General features: G+C 31.4%; 2 protein-coding genes across 2 annotated transcripts; both read left to right on the top strand.

Moving 5' to 3' along the window:
• Positions 1 to 469: 469 nt before the first annotated feature.
• Positions 470 to 5,154, top strand: LOC114172489 (GTP cyclohydrolase 1-like). Its single transcript, XM_028056944.1, has 2 exons — positions 470 to 760; positions 3,822 to 5,154. The coding sequence occupies exons 1-2, from the start codon at positions 547 to 549 to the stop codon at positions 5,012 to 5,014; spliced, it is 1,407 nt and encodes a 468-aa protein (XP_027912745.1). The 5' UTR covers positions 470 to 546; the 3' UTR covers positions 5,015 to 5,154.
• A 2,729-nt stretch (positions 5,155 to 7,883) lies between these two features.
• LOC114172487 (GTP cyclohydrolase 1-like) lies at positions 7,884 to 10,905 on the top strand. Its single transcript, XM_028056943.1, has 2 exons — positions 7,884 to 8,208; positions 9,637 to 10,905. The coding sequence occupies exons 1-2, from the start codon at positions 8,001 to 8,003 to the stop codon at positions 10,824 to 10,826; spliced, it is 1,398 nt and encodes a 465-aa protein (XP_027912744.1). The 5' UTR covers positions 7,884 to 8,000; the 3' UTR covers positions 10,827 to 10,905.
• The last annotated feature ends 721 nt before the right edge of the window (positions 10,906 to 11,626 follow it).

Genomic DNA, 11,626 nt, shown 5'->3' on the forward strand with positions numbered 1-11,626 from the left:
TGTTTTGACAACTACTTCAAAACAAAGTTATGCTTACTTCAAATCGTGCAGGTAATCTTTTTCAAAGAGAACCCAAATTTGTAATTTTGGAAACAAATTGAACCCTCATGAATAAAAAAACGGAAGTATCTTAATTAAATTTAGATACTACCAAAGTCAACCAGCATATCCAACATTGCATTCTTTACCTGGTTCCTGTAAACTCAGGTGGTGTGCAAGATTTAGAAAAGGTCGTGTCGCTCCCTTACATTATTTTTTACTAACTTTCAGTGCTCCATCTGTGGGGTTTTTCTCAATCATAATCTTGAGATTGTTTAGTTCTAGAAAACCATTTTTATTTTCATTAGTTGAAAACTGAAAACGCAACATTAAAACGTGTTGTTTTAATTTATTGACTAATTGACCCACCCACAATCTCCCTTTCCTTCTTGGCACATATGTATATTCTATAAATAGGAAGCATATCACACGAAACGAAAATGAGCAAAACAAGGTGTGTTGCGTAATATATTTAGCTTGAGGAGTTGATATTTGTGTTGTTTTTGAATGGGGCATTTGGGTCAGAATGGTTTGATCTCTGAGCTCGAAAATGGAGTCACTTTGTGCTGTGATGAAGAGTGTTGTGAGAAAGAAACAGTTACAACTTCCATTCAGTATGCTGTGAAGGTCTTGTTGATGGGTTTGGGAGAAGATATCAACAGAGAAGGCATTAGAAAAACACCACTTCGTGTTGCCAAGGCCCTTTCTGAAGGAACCAGAGGTCACTATTCCTTCTTCTTTATTCATAATTAGTGTTTAAATGTGGAAACAAATCCTTTGAATCCTCATGTTTTTGTCATGAAAATCTACAATGAATTGTTTAAAATATTAAAATTCTCAACTTTCGATATAAGAAAATGCATCATCAATGATCAAATTTAGTGATGAAAAATTATTAATCATCAAATTAAATACCAATTTACAAAATAAAAAATTATTAGTTACTAAAATAGTTATTGTTATGAATAAAAAATTGTAATTGTTTTCTAAATTAATTCTAAATTTAGCTACCAAAATAAATTAGTCACTAAATATTTACTACTAAAATAATTCATTTTTAAATTAGTCTCTAATTAATTAGTCACCAATTTAACGACCAATTATAATTTTTTATTTATAATAGTAACTATGTTAGTAATCAATAACCTTTTATTTTATATATTGATATTTAAATTGGTCATTATAATGACTAATCACTTTTGGTCATTGAAATTGGTTGTTAATGAAATATTTTCTTCTAATGTTCTAAATTAAATTAAATATATATATATATATATATATATATATATATATAAATTTTTATATTATAATTCAGTTTTTTAAAATTAAATTAAATTAAATATTTATTTATTAACATTATATCCGAACTATATTAAAATTTAGCATTAATTATTTTCTATTTTTTAGCTACATTTACTTTAAATATTCAATTATTTTGTAACGTATATATATATTTTTTAATTATGACTCAATTTTCCTTAAAATAAGACGATACTAGCCTTCAATTAAATTATCTAACAACATTTAAATTAGAATAATGAATTGAAAAGTTGAAGTGGCAATTATATGAATAAATAAATTTTATTATTATTATTATTATAATTATAATTATTATATCATTATTATAATAATAATATAATAATTAAAATATTAATAATAATAAAAATAGTAATAATAATGATAAAATAATAAAAATAAAAATTATAATAATAATAATAATAACAATAATAACGAGGATGATAATAAAAATAAAATTTATCCACTGTCACCCTGGTCATATTCACTAGTGTGACAACAACTCATCCAGTTTAAATATTGTTAAGAATAATTTAATGGAAGGGTTATCGTATAGATAGATTTTAAAGAAAATTAAGTAAAAAAAAATAAAAAATAATTGAATATTTAGTTCAAATATAAATATCAAAGTGTTAATTAAACCTATAATTTATTTAACAAAGTGCACAAATCTCTCTTTATAAACTACTTTTGTAAATGTACATTAGGGTTATCATCGTTATGGATTTTACCTGTTAATCAGATCTTAGAAAGTCCACAGGGAGGTCACTTGATCCCTCAATGTTTTTTTTTTTCATGTAAATTAGTGTATAAGTAGAAGATTTTTTTTTTTCAATTTTAATGTTTTTTTTTTCATTTGTTTTCCTTAAACTATGATGTTTTTGAGATGTAGTACACAATCTAAACTTATAGTAATATCAAGACGAGTCTGATCTTTTGATATTTAAGAGTATTGATAAAAAAAATATTAAAACATCTTTATTATTACAAATCTTATGACAACATATTAAAAGAATATTCCTTCTAATATAATGTCATGCTTTTTTGTTTTTTATAATCAGTATCTTAAATAAACTTATTATAAAGTGTTCTGGAACGGATGCAGCTTGGCCATTATTAGGGGACAATTTGTCCCACTAGATTTTCGTTTTTTTCCCATATAATATATATCTAGAATTTTTTGGTTTTGCGTCCATTAAAAAATAAGTTTTGCTCTCTTAAGATAATTTTTTTAATGGCCGTAGAAATTTGTAAAAGTAAAAGAAAAAAATTAATATTAATTTTTCTATTTATCCTTCTCACCTCTTTTATACGATTATATAATGAGTTGGTGAAACAAAATTATCTTTGTTCGCTGCTATTTTTTCTTGAGATTTTTCCTTTTCAAAACGTTCTTACCGTCTTTTATCCCCACTGGCATATATATATATATATATATATATATATATATATATATATATATATATATATATATATATATATATATATATATATATATATTCATGTTATAAATTACAATGACATATAGTGAGACTGACATCTCAAAATTCAATAATTCATATGCTCTCACATGAAATATAAAAAAATAAAAACTAAGGGAAACTAAACGAAACTTGTAATAGAATATAAAGTAAACTATGTACAAGACCTAAAACAAGCGAAACATAGGAAGTTGAAATTATTATGAAAAAAGTCTGGACTAATAAAAGATATTACATCATAACACTTAAAATCTAATTAGTTATCAATGTCAAGAAAAGTGAGCTTGTCAATTTATTTAACCAAAGATATGTGATTTAAACTCTATGTCCTAACAAGTCTTCATACATTTTCTTCATCTTCCCCTTATAGACCAAGGAACAATTTGGACTAAAGTATTAAACCCTTTGAGAAATCAAAGTTTAGAGGCACACTCAATCCAAAACACCTTTAAAGCCATTATTCCATGAAAGCTCAATAGCCATTATAACTCCATGATTTTAACCTACAAAGATTCAAAAAATAAAATTGCCTATATACTCACCTCTCTTTCCTCTAAAAATGCTAGCACAACTACAAAGACAATCTTTATCAATATTATTAGTTTTGACTTTAATTAGGAGAGATAAAACGGTTAGCCCGATTTGGCTCAGCCCACTCTTGGGTCCTAAAAAATCGAGTCGGACCTAACTTGTCCACCAGGTAAAAACGAGTCATCAGTTGTAACCCGTCCCACTTATTTGTCACACAATCTTTTTCTCATAGCTTACGTAGCCATGTTGCTATTTTTTGCAATACATGGTCAAGAAATACCGACGAATAAAATTATAGATGATAACTAGTTAGGACCGACATGGTAGTATTTATGTATCTATAAGAATCGTGATATGATTGAAGAATTCTACGGATACATAAGTTAAAGAGTCAAATTTCAGGTTTGAACTCCATTTACTAGTGTAAAATATGTTAGCAGAAATACTGATAAGAAGGGTCTTGTTATATACCAGGTTATGTTCAAAGTGTGAAGGAAATTGTGGAAGGTGCATTATTCCCCGAAGCCGGTATAGAAAACAACAAAGTTGGTGATGCAGGTGGAGTAGGTGGAGTTGTGATTGTGAGAGACCTTGAGTTTTACTCCTACTGTGAGTCTTGCATGCTACCATTCTATTTCACGTGCCATGTGGGGTATGTCCCTTCTGCCCAAAGAGTTCTTGGTTTAAGCAAACTGTCTCGTGTCACCAATGTGTTTGCAAAACGTCTCCAAGAACCTCAAAGACTTGCAAATGAGGTGTGTTCTGCTTTGCATGAAGGAATTCAACCCACAGGTGTTGCTGTTGTGCTTCAATGCAAACACATTCCCTTTCCAGACATGGAATCATACTCTCTTGGCTCAAACCACAAAGGGGTGATGGGGATACTGGTTTCTTCTGGTTCTGGTGTTTTTGAAAACAAAGATGCAAACTTGTGGGCTGACTTTTTTGGCCTTCTACAATTTAGGGGCATTGACAAGGACAAAATTCATGATAAGGGGTCAATGGACGACCAATGTTGGTGTCCTTCTTTGTCTTCTAAAGTTTCATCCAAGAATGAAGAGCTGAACCCTGCTATGCTCACTGCAGTAGCTTCAATTCTTAAGTCTTTAGGCGAGGATCCAACTAGGAAGCAATTACAAGGGACTCCTGCTAGGTATACCAAATGGCTGATGAACTTCAAGTGTAGTAGCATTGAGAGGGCGCTGAACTGTTCGCTTGGGATTCGGACAAACGGTATTTTGAACACTAATGGGGGGTTAGGTTTTCATGAAAAGCTACACTCGGAGCTGAACATGCCCTTTCTGTCACAATGTGAGCATCATTTGCTTCCGTTTCATGGTGTTGTTCACATAGGATACTTCATTTCCAAAGGGTTTCACCCCATTGAGAAAACCTTTTTGCAGTCAATAGTGCATTTTTATGGTTTTAAGTTGCAGGTTCAAGAAAGACTGACCAAGCAGATTGCTGAAACTATTTCCCCACTGATTGGTGGAAATGTGATAGTTGTGGTGGAAGCAAGTCACACATGCATGATTTCTAGAGGAATTGAGAAATTTGGAAGTAATACAGCTACCATTGCAACATTGGGATGCTTTTGTACTGACCTTGGAGCAAGAACCTCATTCTTGGAGAGTATTCCAAATGACACATACATCTCTTGTAGATAGTTGATGATTGTTTAGCTCCATTCTGAAGGGTTTCTCAATTGTTCATTTTTCATCATTCTATGTATATTTAAGGTTTCACCAGTATCGTTGTCGTTGTAATATAATGTCGATCGTGTTCAGTATGATGTGTGAATATTAAAAGTCCAAATAAGAATTGAAATTTACTCTCTAATATCTTTAATATTGATAGGTTCGGAATATAAAAGGAGGAAAAAGACTAATAACCGAATATGATCGTTATAATCTTTCGAGTGTAATTTTGATTTCCTTTTAAAGCTGTCTTGTAACAGATTATTATCAGAAGTTATAGGAAAAAGTTAGTTTTGGGTTTTTATGAAAGAATGTATGGTAGGAGAGTGAGGATCTCTCGTAGTTTCCTCAGTTGTAATCTGGAATTCGGGCTTCTACTCTATTGGCAAAAGTTGTGTTGTTAAATAAAAGTAATCAAGAATTGATCTTGATTGGTATTTAGAGCACCTTCTAGATTCTATGGGAAAGGTTCATTAGAGCACGGTCCGTAACAGAATGGAGTCAAACATGGATGAGGTTGAAAAAATGGTTCAAGAAATGGTTCAAGATCGGGACAGACAGCAAAATTAGTCACATAAGCGGTTCCAACGTTTAGAAGATCTGATTCGTGACATTACAATGGTGGTGGAGAAAATATCGTCAACAAGAAGAAAGGACAAAGATGATAATTCAGTCACAAATGGAGAGTGTTCTACATCTTCATCAAGATAGTGCAGTACCCCCTTTTGGCCTCGGTTATTTTTGAGATTCTGCCTCGGTTCTTAAACCGAGGCATATTAAAGTGACCTCTTTTGGTTTCAGTCATTACCCGAAGCTATAGATCTCTTTTTTGCCTCAGTTGTAGAGAGACAGAAACCATAGATTCAATATTTTTTTTAAAAAAATAAATAAATTTGCAGCCTCCGCGAAGCTTCCTCGCGCACCAACCATAGCAGTTAATGTTCCACCATTGACGGCAGCCACCGCTTCTCCATCCTCTCTGCAACGCGTAGCCATCGCAGCACCATACCCCATCGAACCACCATGAGCAAGCTGCCCGCACAGCAGCTGAACCATCACCACCGCGCTTGCAGCAACAACAGCGTTCAAAACACCATTAACGCTCCACCATGGAAGCAACGAACCAAAACCATCATGCCGAAACAGTTGCAGTAGCGAAACAGCAGCGAAAACACGAACCTTTCAGATCTGCACTGCGTCTAACCTTTGAAGACGCAGCATCACCAATTTCCACTGCAACGCCGGCGCGAGCTCCACCTTTGCACATCGAACCAGATTCGCGACCACCATGGTAGCAGCGGAGACGTATCCTCCATTGCAGCAGCGAACCAGAACAACACTAGCAGCAATCACGCGAGCACACACCAGAGAGGCGAGTTCAGCCACCGCAGTTCCGTTCTTAATCTCGCCGGCAGCACCCATCGCGAATCCTTCCTTCTGATGGATAATTGGGAAACCCAGTTGACAGCTCCAAATTCTCAAAATTTCATAATTTACTATCTCTTTTTTGTTTTTCACGTATTTTTAACCATTTTTCTACATTTTAGAGACTTATTCAGCTAACTTATACTTTTTGAAAAATTCCACTTTTTTTTGTGTTTTCTAATTTACATGCTTTAACATACAATTTTTATAGCTATAAGAGGAGCAAGGCAGAAGACAGATGTGAAAGAAAACATACATCAGAGTAAGGCACACTAGTGGCGAGCAACATGCAAGAGAAGATATCCAATGGTGTGTCATGAAAAAAACCGTAACCTATACTCTGATAACTATTATAAACATTAATTTAATGTTGTATAAATATTAATTAACTTTTTAATTAAATTTTTCACTGTTTTATATTAATTGTAATAATAAAATGTAGTTTTGTAAATATATATTTATTAGATTTAGTGAAGGTAATACTTGGTTTAGTAATCACTCCAATTATTTAATAATAATTTCAAAATATAATAAATGATATTATTTAATATTGATCTAATATTTAGAAATATTTTAATGTAAAATGATATGGAGGAAATAAATATCCGTTAAATAATAGTATTTAAATGTATTTTTACTAAAGGTTATTCGGCTTATTGTTTACATATTTAAAATTCATTAATTTAATTATTTTTATTTGTATGTTTAATTATTATTGTCTTAGATATTAATGACAAGTTTTACTTATACATATATACATTACTAAAAATTCTCATATTACATGAAATTTTTCTTGCAAATTTGTTAAAAAATTTGCAAGAAAAGACCTTTTTCTGTCATTTTTTCTAAGAATTTTAGTTGGCAGGTAATTCTTTCGTGGGTAATCATTTCCTACAAAATTATAAAATTTAAAAATATTTCTTACAAAATTTGTTGCGAAAAGTGTTTTATACAATATATTTTGCAATAAAATTAGTAACAATTTCTTGAAAAAAAAAATTCTCAACAAAATTTGTAAGTATTTCCTACAAAAAGATTTTCAAAACAAAATTGGCATGTAGTGATATATATATATATATATATATATATATATATATATATATATATATATATATATATATATATATATATATATATATATATATATATAAACATTAAGTAGTAATCTCAATACATTTTTTCAATATAATTAATAATGAATTTCAATCTATTATTAAATATAATGTTTATCACATTTAATTAATGTCAATTTTGTTTTGGTAATGACGTAACTTATTTATTACATTAATAAATTCACTAAACAATATTATTTAATATTTATGAATAAACATTAATATCATGAAATTCAACAATATTTTCCCACAAAAGTAAGCAGATAAAAAAAGAAAAGATGCTCTTACTGTGTAGACTGAGACACATTCTTTCTTTCCTTGTCACCACTACACCATCTACGTGTTTTTCTCTATAAATACGAAAAATGTCACCAATAGAAAATGAACAGAACAAGGTGTTTTGCATAAATCGTGTTTGAATGGAGCATTTGGGCGAGGTTGGTTTAAAGCGTGAGAATGGAGTCAGAATGTGTGATGGAAAAGAGTGTTTTGAGAACGAGAGCAGCACAACTTCCATTGAAGATGCTGTGAAAGTGTTGTTGATGGGTTTAGGAGAAGATATCAATAGAGAAGGCATTAGAAAGACACCACTTCGTGTTGCCAAAGCCCTTCGTGAAGGAACCAGAGGTGACCATTCATTCATTTTCTATTTTGCTTAGTTATAATGAAAGTTTATAATTTATACCATATGTTTGTTTGGAGATATATAGACCTAAACTTGTGTTATTTTAAACCTAAATCTATAGTTATACAAATAATTTTAAAAATAACATTACATTTTGAAATGTTTCGTTTTTTTTTTAAACCTAGGCGAAAAGTAGTTCAATAATTTTTTTTCCGAAGTATTTTTTAGAAGAGTCTGAAAGTATGAAATTATCATTTTTTTTGGTTCATTTTTGAAAAAGTAACTTACAGGATTTTTTGTTAAAACGAAAAATAATCCTATTTTTCGTTTGTGTTATTCCAATGGTGGAATGAATATTTTACTTTTTCAATTAAATGATTTTTTTATAAAATTTATATTTTACTTCTTTGGATGGGCCTGCACACATTGTACGCTTGTTTTAAACCATAACTTCTTTGGATGTGCATTTAACACGTTGTAAGATGCCGACTATTTCTGTCATCCAATCAAAACCATCCTTTATTTTACTTTTTATATTTTATATTTTATATTCTAAACCTTTCACTGATATTTTATGACACCCATTTTTTGTATAATAAAATAAATTACATTTTTAACAAAAAACTCAAATTTATTAATCTTGTTAAGCCTCATGCAGTGTTTAAGACAATTAAATAGATACTTAACCTTTAGTAATTGACATGTATATATATTTATAAAAAAAAAATACTAATGATAATATATATTTATCCTTTATTTTATTTTTCTGTTAAAGTTCACTATATGAGCACCTAATTTGATTAATGCTAACTACACTTAATTAGAAGAAACTGTTATTCCCAGTAGCAATTTAAGTAAATATTTATTTTGAACTGCAATTGTCATCTTTGTGACGACTTTAATATAATTGAACTTGAATGGAAATTGCTATCCTTTTGACAATTTCAATAATTGAATTTTAAATTAAAGATGTCATCTCTAAAGACTTTAGTGTAATTTATTTTAATTTAAAATTAATTACACAAAACTCAAAAGTCGAAAAACTGACGACTTTAATTCAAAATCAGTTACGCTGAAATCGACAAAGAGTATGATAACTTGAGTTTAAAATTAAATTACTCAGGAAATTTTAACTGAAGTCATCGTAGAGAACAGACGATTTCTTCTTATTAAGTTTAATTAGAATTAACCAAATTAGGTCCTTATGACATGGATCTAATTTACAAAAAGTCACCGTTTGTTTTGACAACTACTTCAAAACAAAGTTATGCTTACTTCAAATCGTGCAGGTAATCTTTTTCAAAGAGAACCCAAATTTGTAATTTTGGAAACAAATTGAACCCTCATGAATAAAAAAACTTAGAACTTAAGATACTTTTTAAAACAATATGTACCAGAATTATTGATAAGAAGCTCTTATGACATTTCAGGTTATGTTCAAAGTGTGAAGGAAATTGTGGAAGGTGCATTATTCCCTGAAGCTGGTCTAGACCATACCGAATTCGCTGGTGATGCAGGTGGAGTAGGTGGAGTTGTGATTGTGAGGGACCTTGAGTTTTACTCCTACTGTGAGTCTTGCATGCTACCATTCTATTTCAAGTGCCATGTGGGGTATGTCCCTTCTGCACAAAGAGTTCTCGGTTTAAGCAAACTCTCTCGTGTCACCAATGTGTTTGCAAAACGTCTCCAAGAACCTCAAAGACTTGCAAATGAGGTGTGTTCTGCTTTGCATGAAGGAATTCAACCCACAGGTGTTGCTGTTGTGCTTCAATGCAAACACATTCCCTTTTCAGACATGGAATCAAACTCTCTTGGCTCAAACCACAAAGGGGTGATGGGGATACTGGTTTCTTCTGGTTCTGGTGTTTTTGAAAACAAAGATGCAAACTTGTGGGCTGACTTTTTTGGTCTTCTACAATTTAGGGGCATTGAGAAGGACAAAATTCATGATAAGGGGTCAATGGACGACCAATGTTGGTGTCCTTCTTTGTCTTCTAAAGTCTCATCCGAGAACGAAGAGCTGAACCCTGCTATGCTCACTGCAGTAGCTTCAATTCTCAAGTCTTTAGGCGAGGATCCAACTAGGAAGGAATTAGAAGGGACTCCTGCTAGGTATACCAAATGGCTGATCAACTTCAAGTGTAGTAGCATTGAGAGGGCGCTGAATTGTTGGCTTGGGATTCGGACAAATGGTGCTTTGAACACTAATGAGGGGTTAGGTTTTGATGAAAAGCTACACTCAGAGCTGAACTTGCCTTTTCTGTCACAGTGTGAGCATCATTTGCTTCCATTTCATGGTGTTGTTCACATAGGATACTTCGTTTCCAAAGGGTTTCATCCCATTGAGAAAACCCTTTTGCAGTCAATAGTGCATTTTTATGGTATTAAGTTGCAGGTTCAAGAAAGACTCACCAAGCAGATTGCTGAAACTATTTCCCCACTGATTGGTGGAAATCTGATAGTTGTTGTGGAAGCAAGTCACACATGCATGATTTCTAGAGGAATTGAGAAATTTGGAAGTAATACAGCTACCATTGCAACATTGGGATGCTTTTGTACTGACCTTGGAGCAAGAACCTCATTCTTGGAGAGTATTCCAAATGACAAATACATCTCTTGAAGATAGTTGATGATTGTTTAGCTCCATTCTGAAGGGTTTCTCAATTGTTCATTTTTCATCATTCTATGTATATTTAAGGTTTCACCAGTATCGTTGTCATTGTAATATAATGTTGATCGTGTTCCGTATGATGTGGGAATATTAAAAGTCCAGATAAGAATTGAAATTTACTCTCTAATGTCTTTAATATGAATTTGGATTTTCTGCTGGATTTTTTTGTGCTGTTTCTCTACTATGCTTTCATAATACACTAATTACCACCACTCTTGACGTTTTAAAATATATTAAAAGATATTTAAAATACCAACACAGTGTATTTCTAATGCTCAGTAGAGGACAACACCAAAAAACCAGTAGAGAATCTGGACTCCTTTAATATTGATAGGTTCGGAATAATTTATAAAAGGAGGAAAAAGACGAATAATTGAATATGATCGTTATAACCTTTTTGAGTGTAATTTTGATTTTTTTTAAAGCTGTCTTTTTAACATACTATTATAAATAGTCAGAGGTTATAAGAAAAGGTTAGTTTTGGATTTTTTTGAAAGAAGGTTTGGTAGGAGAGTGAGAATCTCTCAAGTTTCCTCAGTTGTAATATGGAATTCTGGCTTTTACTTTATTGGCAGAAGCTGTGTTGTTAAATAAAAGTAATCAAAAATTGATCTTGATTGTTTTATATTACTAATTGTTTCTATCAATTAGTATTCAGAGCACCTTCTAGGTTCTATGGGAAGGGTTCATTAGAGAATGGTGCATACCACAATGGAGTCAGGCAGGGATAGGGTTGAAAAAATGGTCCA

The sequence above is a fragment of the Vigna unguiculata genome, unplaced genomic scaffold (assembly GCF_004118075.2).
Source record: "Vigna unguiculata cultivar IT97K-499-35 unplaced genomic scaffold, ASM411807v1 contig_611, whole genome shotgun sequence".
NCBI lineage: Eukaryota > Viridiplantae > Streptophyta > Magnoliopsida > Fabales > Fabaceae > Vigna > Vigna unguiculata.

Bases quoted from the DNA above. Each gene is read 5' to 3' on its own strand.
- LOC114172489 (XM_028056944.1), top strand. From the start codon at position 547: ATGGGGCATTTGGGTCAGAATGGTTTGATCTCTGAGCTCGAAAATGGA. The intron at 761-3,821 runs GTCACTATTCCT...GTTATATACCAG, and splicing joins CCTTTCTGAAGGAACCAGAG to GTTATGTTCAAAGTGTGAAG.
- LOC114172487 (XM_028056943.1), top strand. From the start codon at position 8,001: ATGGAGCATTTGGGCGAGGTTGGTTTAAAGCGTGAGAATGGAGTCAGA. The intron at 8,209-9,636 runs GTGACCATTCAT...ATGACATTTCAG, and splicing joins CCTTCGTGAAGGAACCAGAG to GTTATGTTCAAAGTGTGAAG.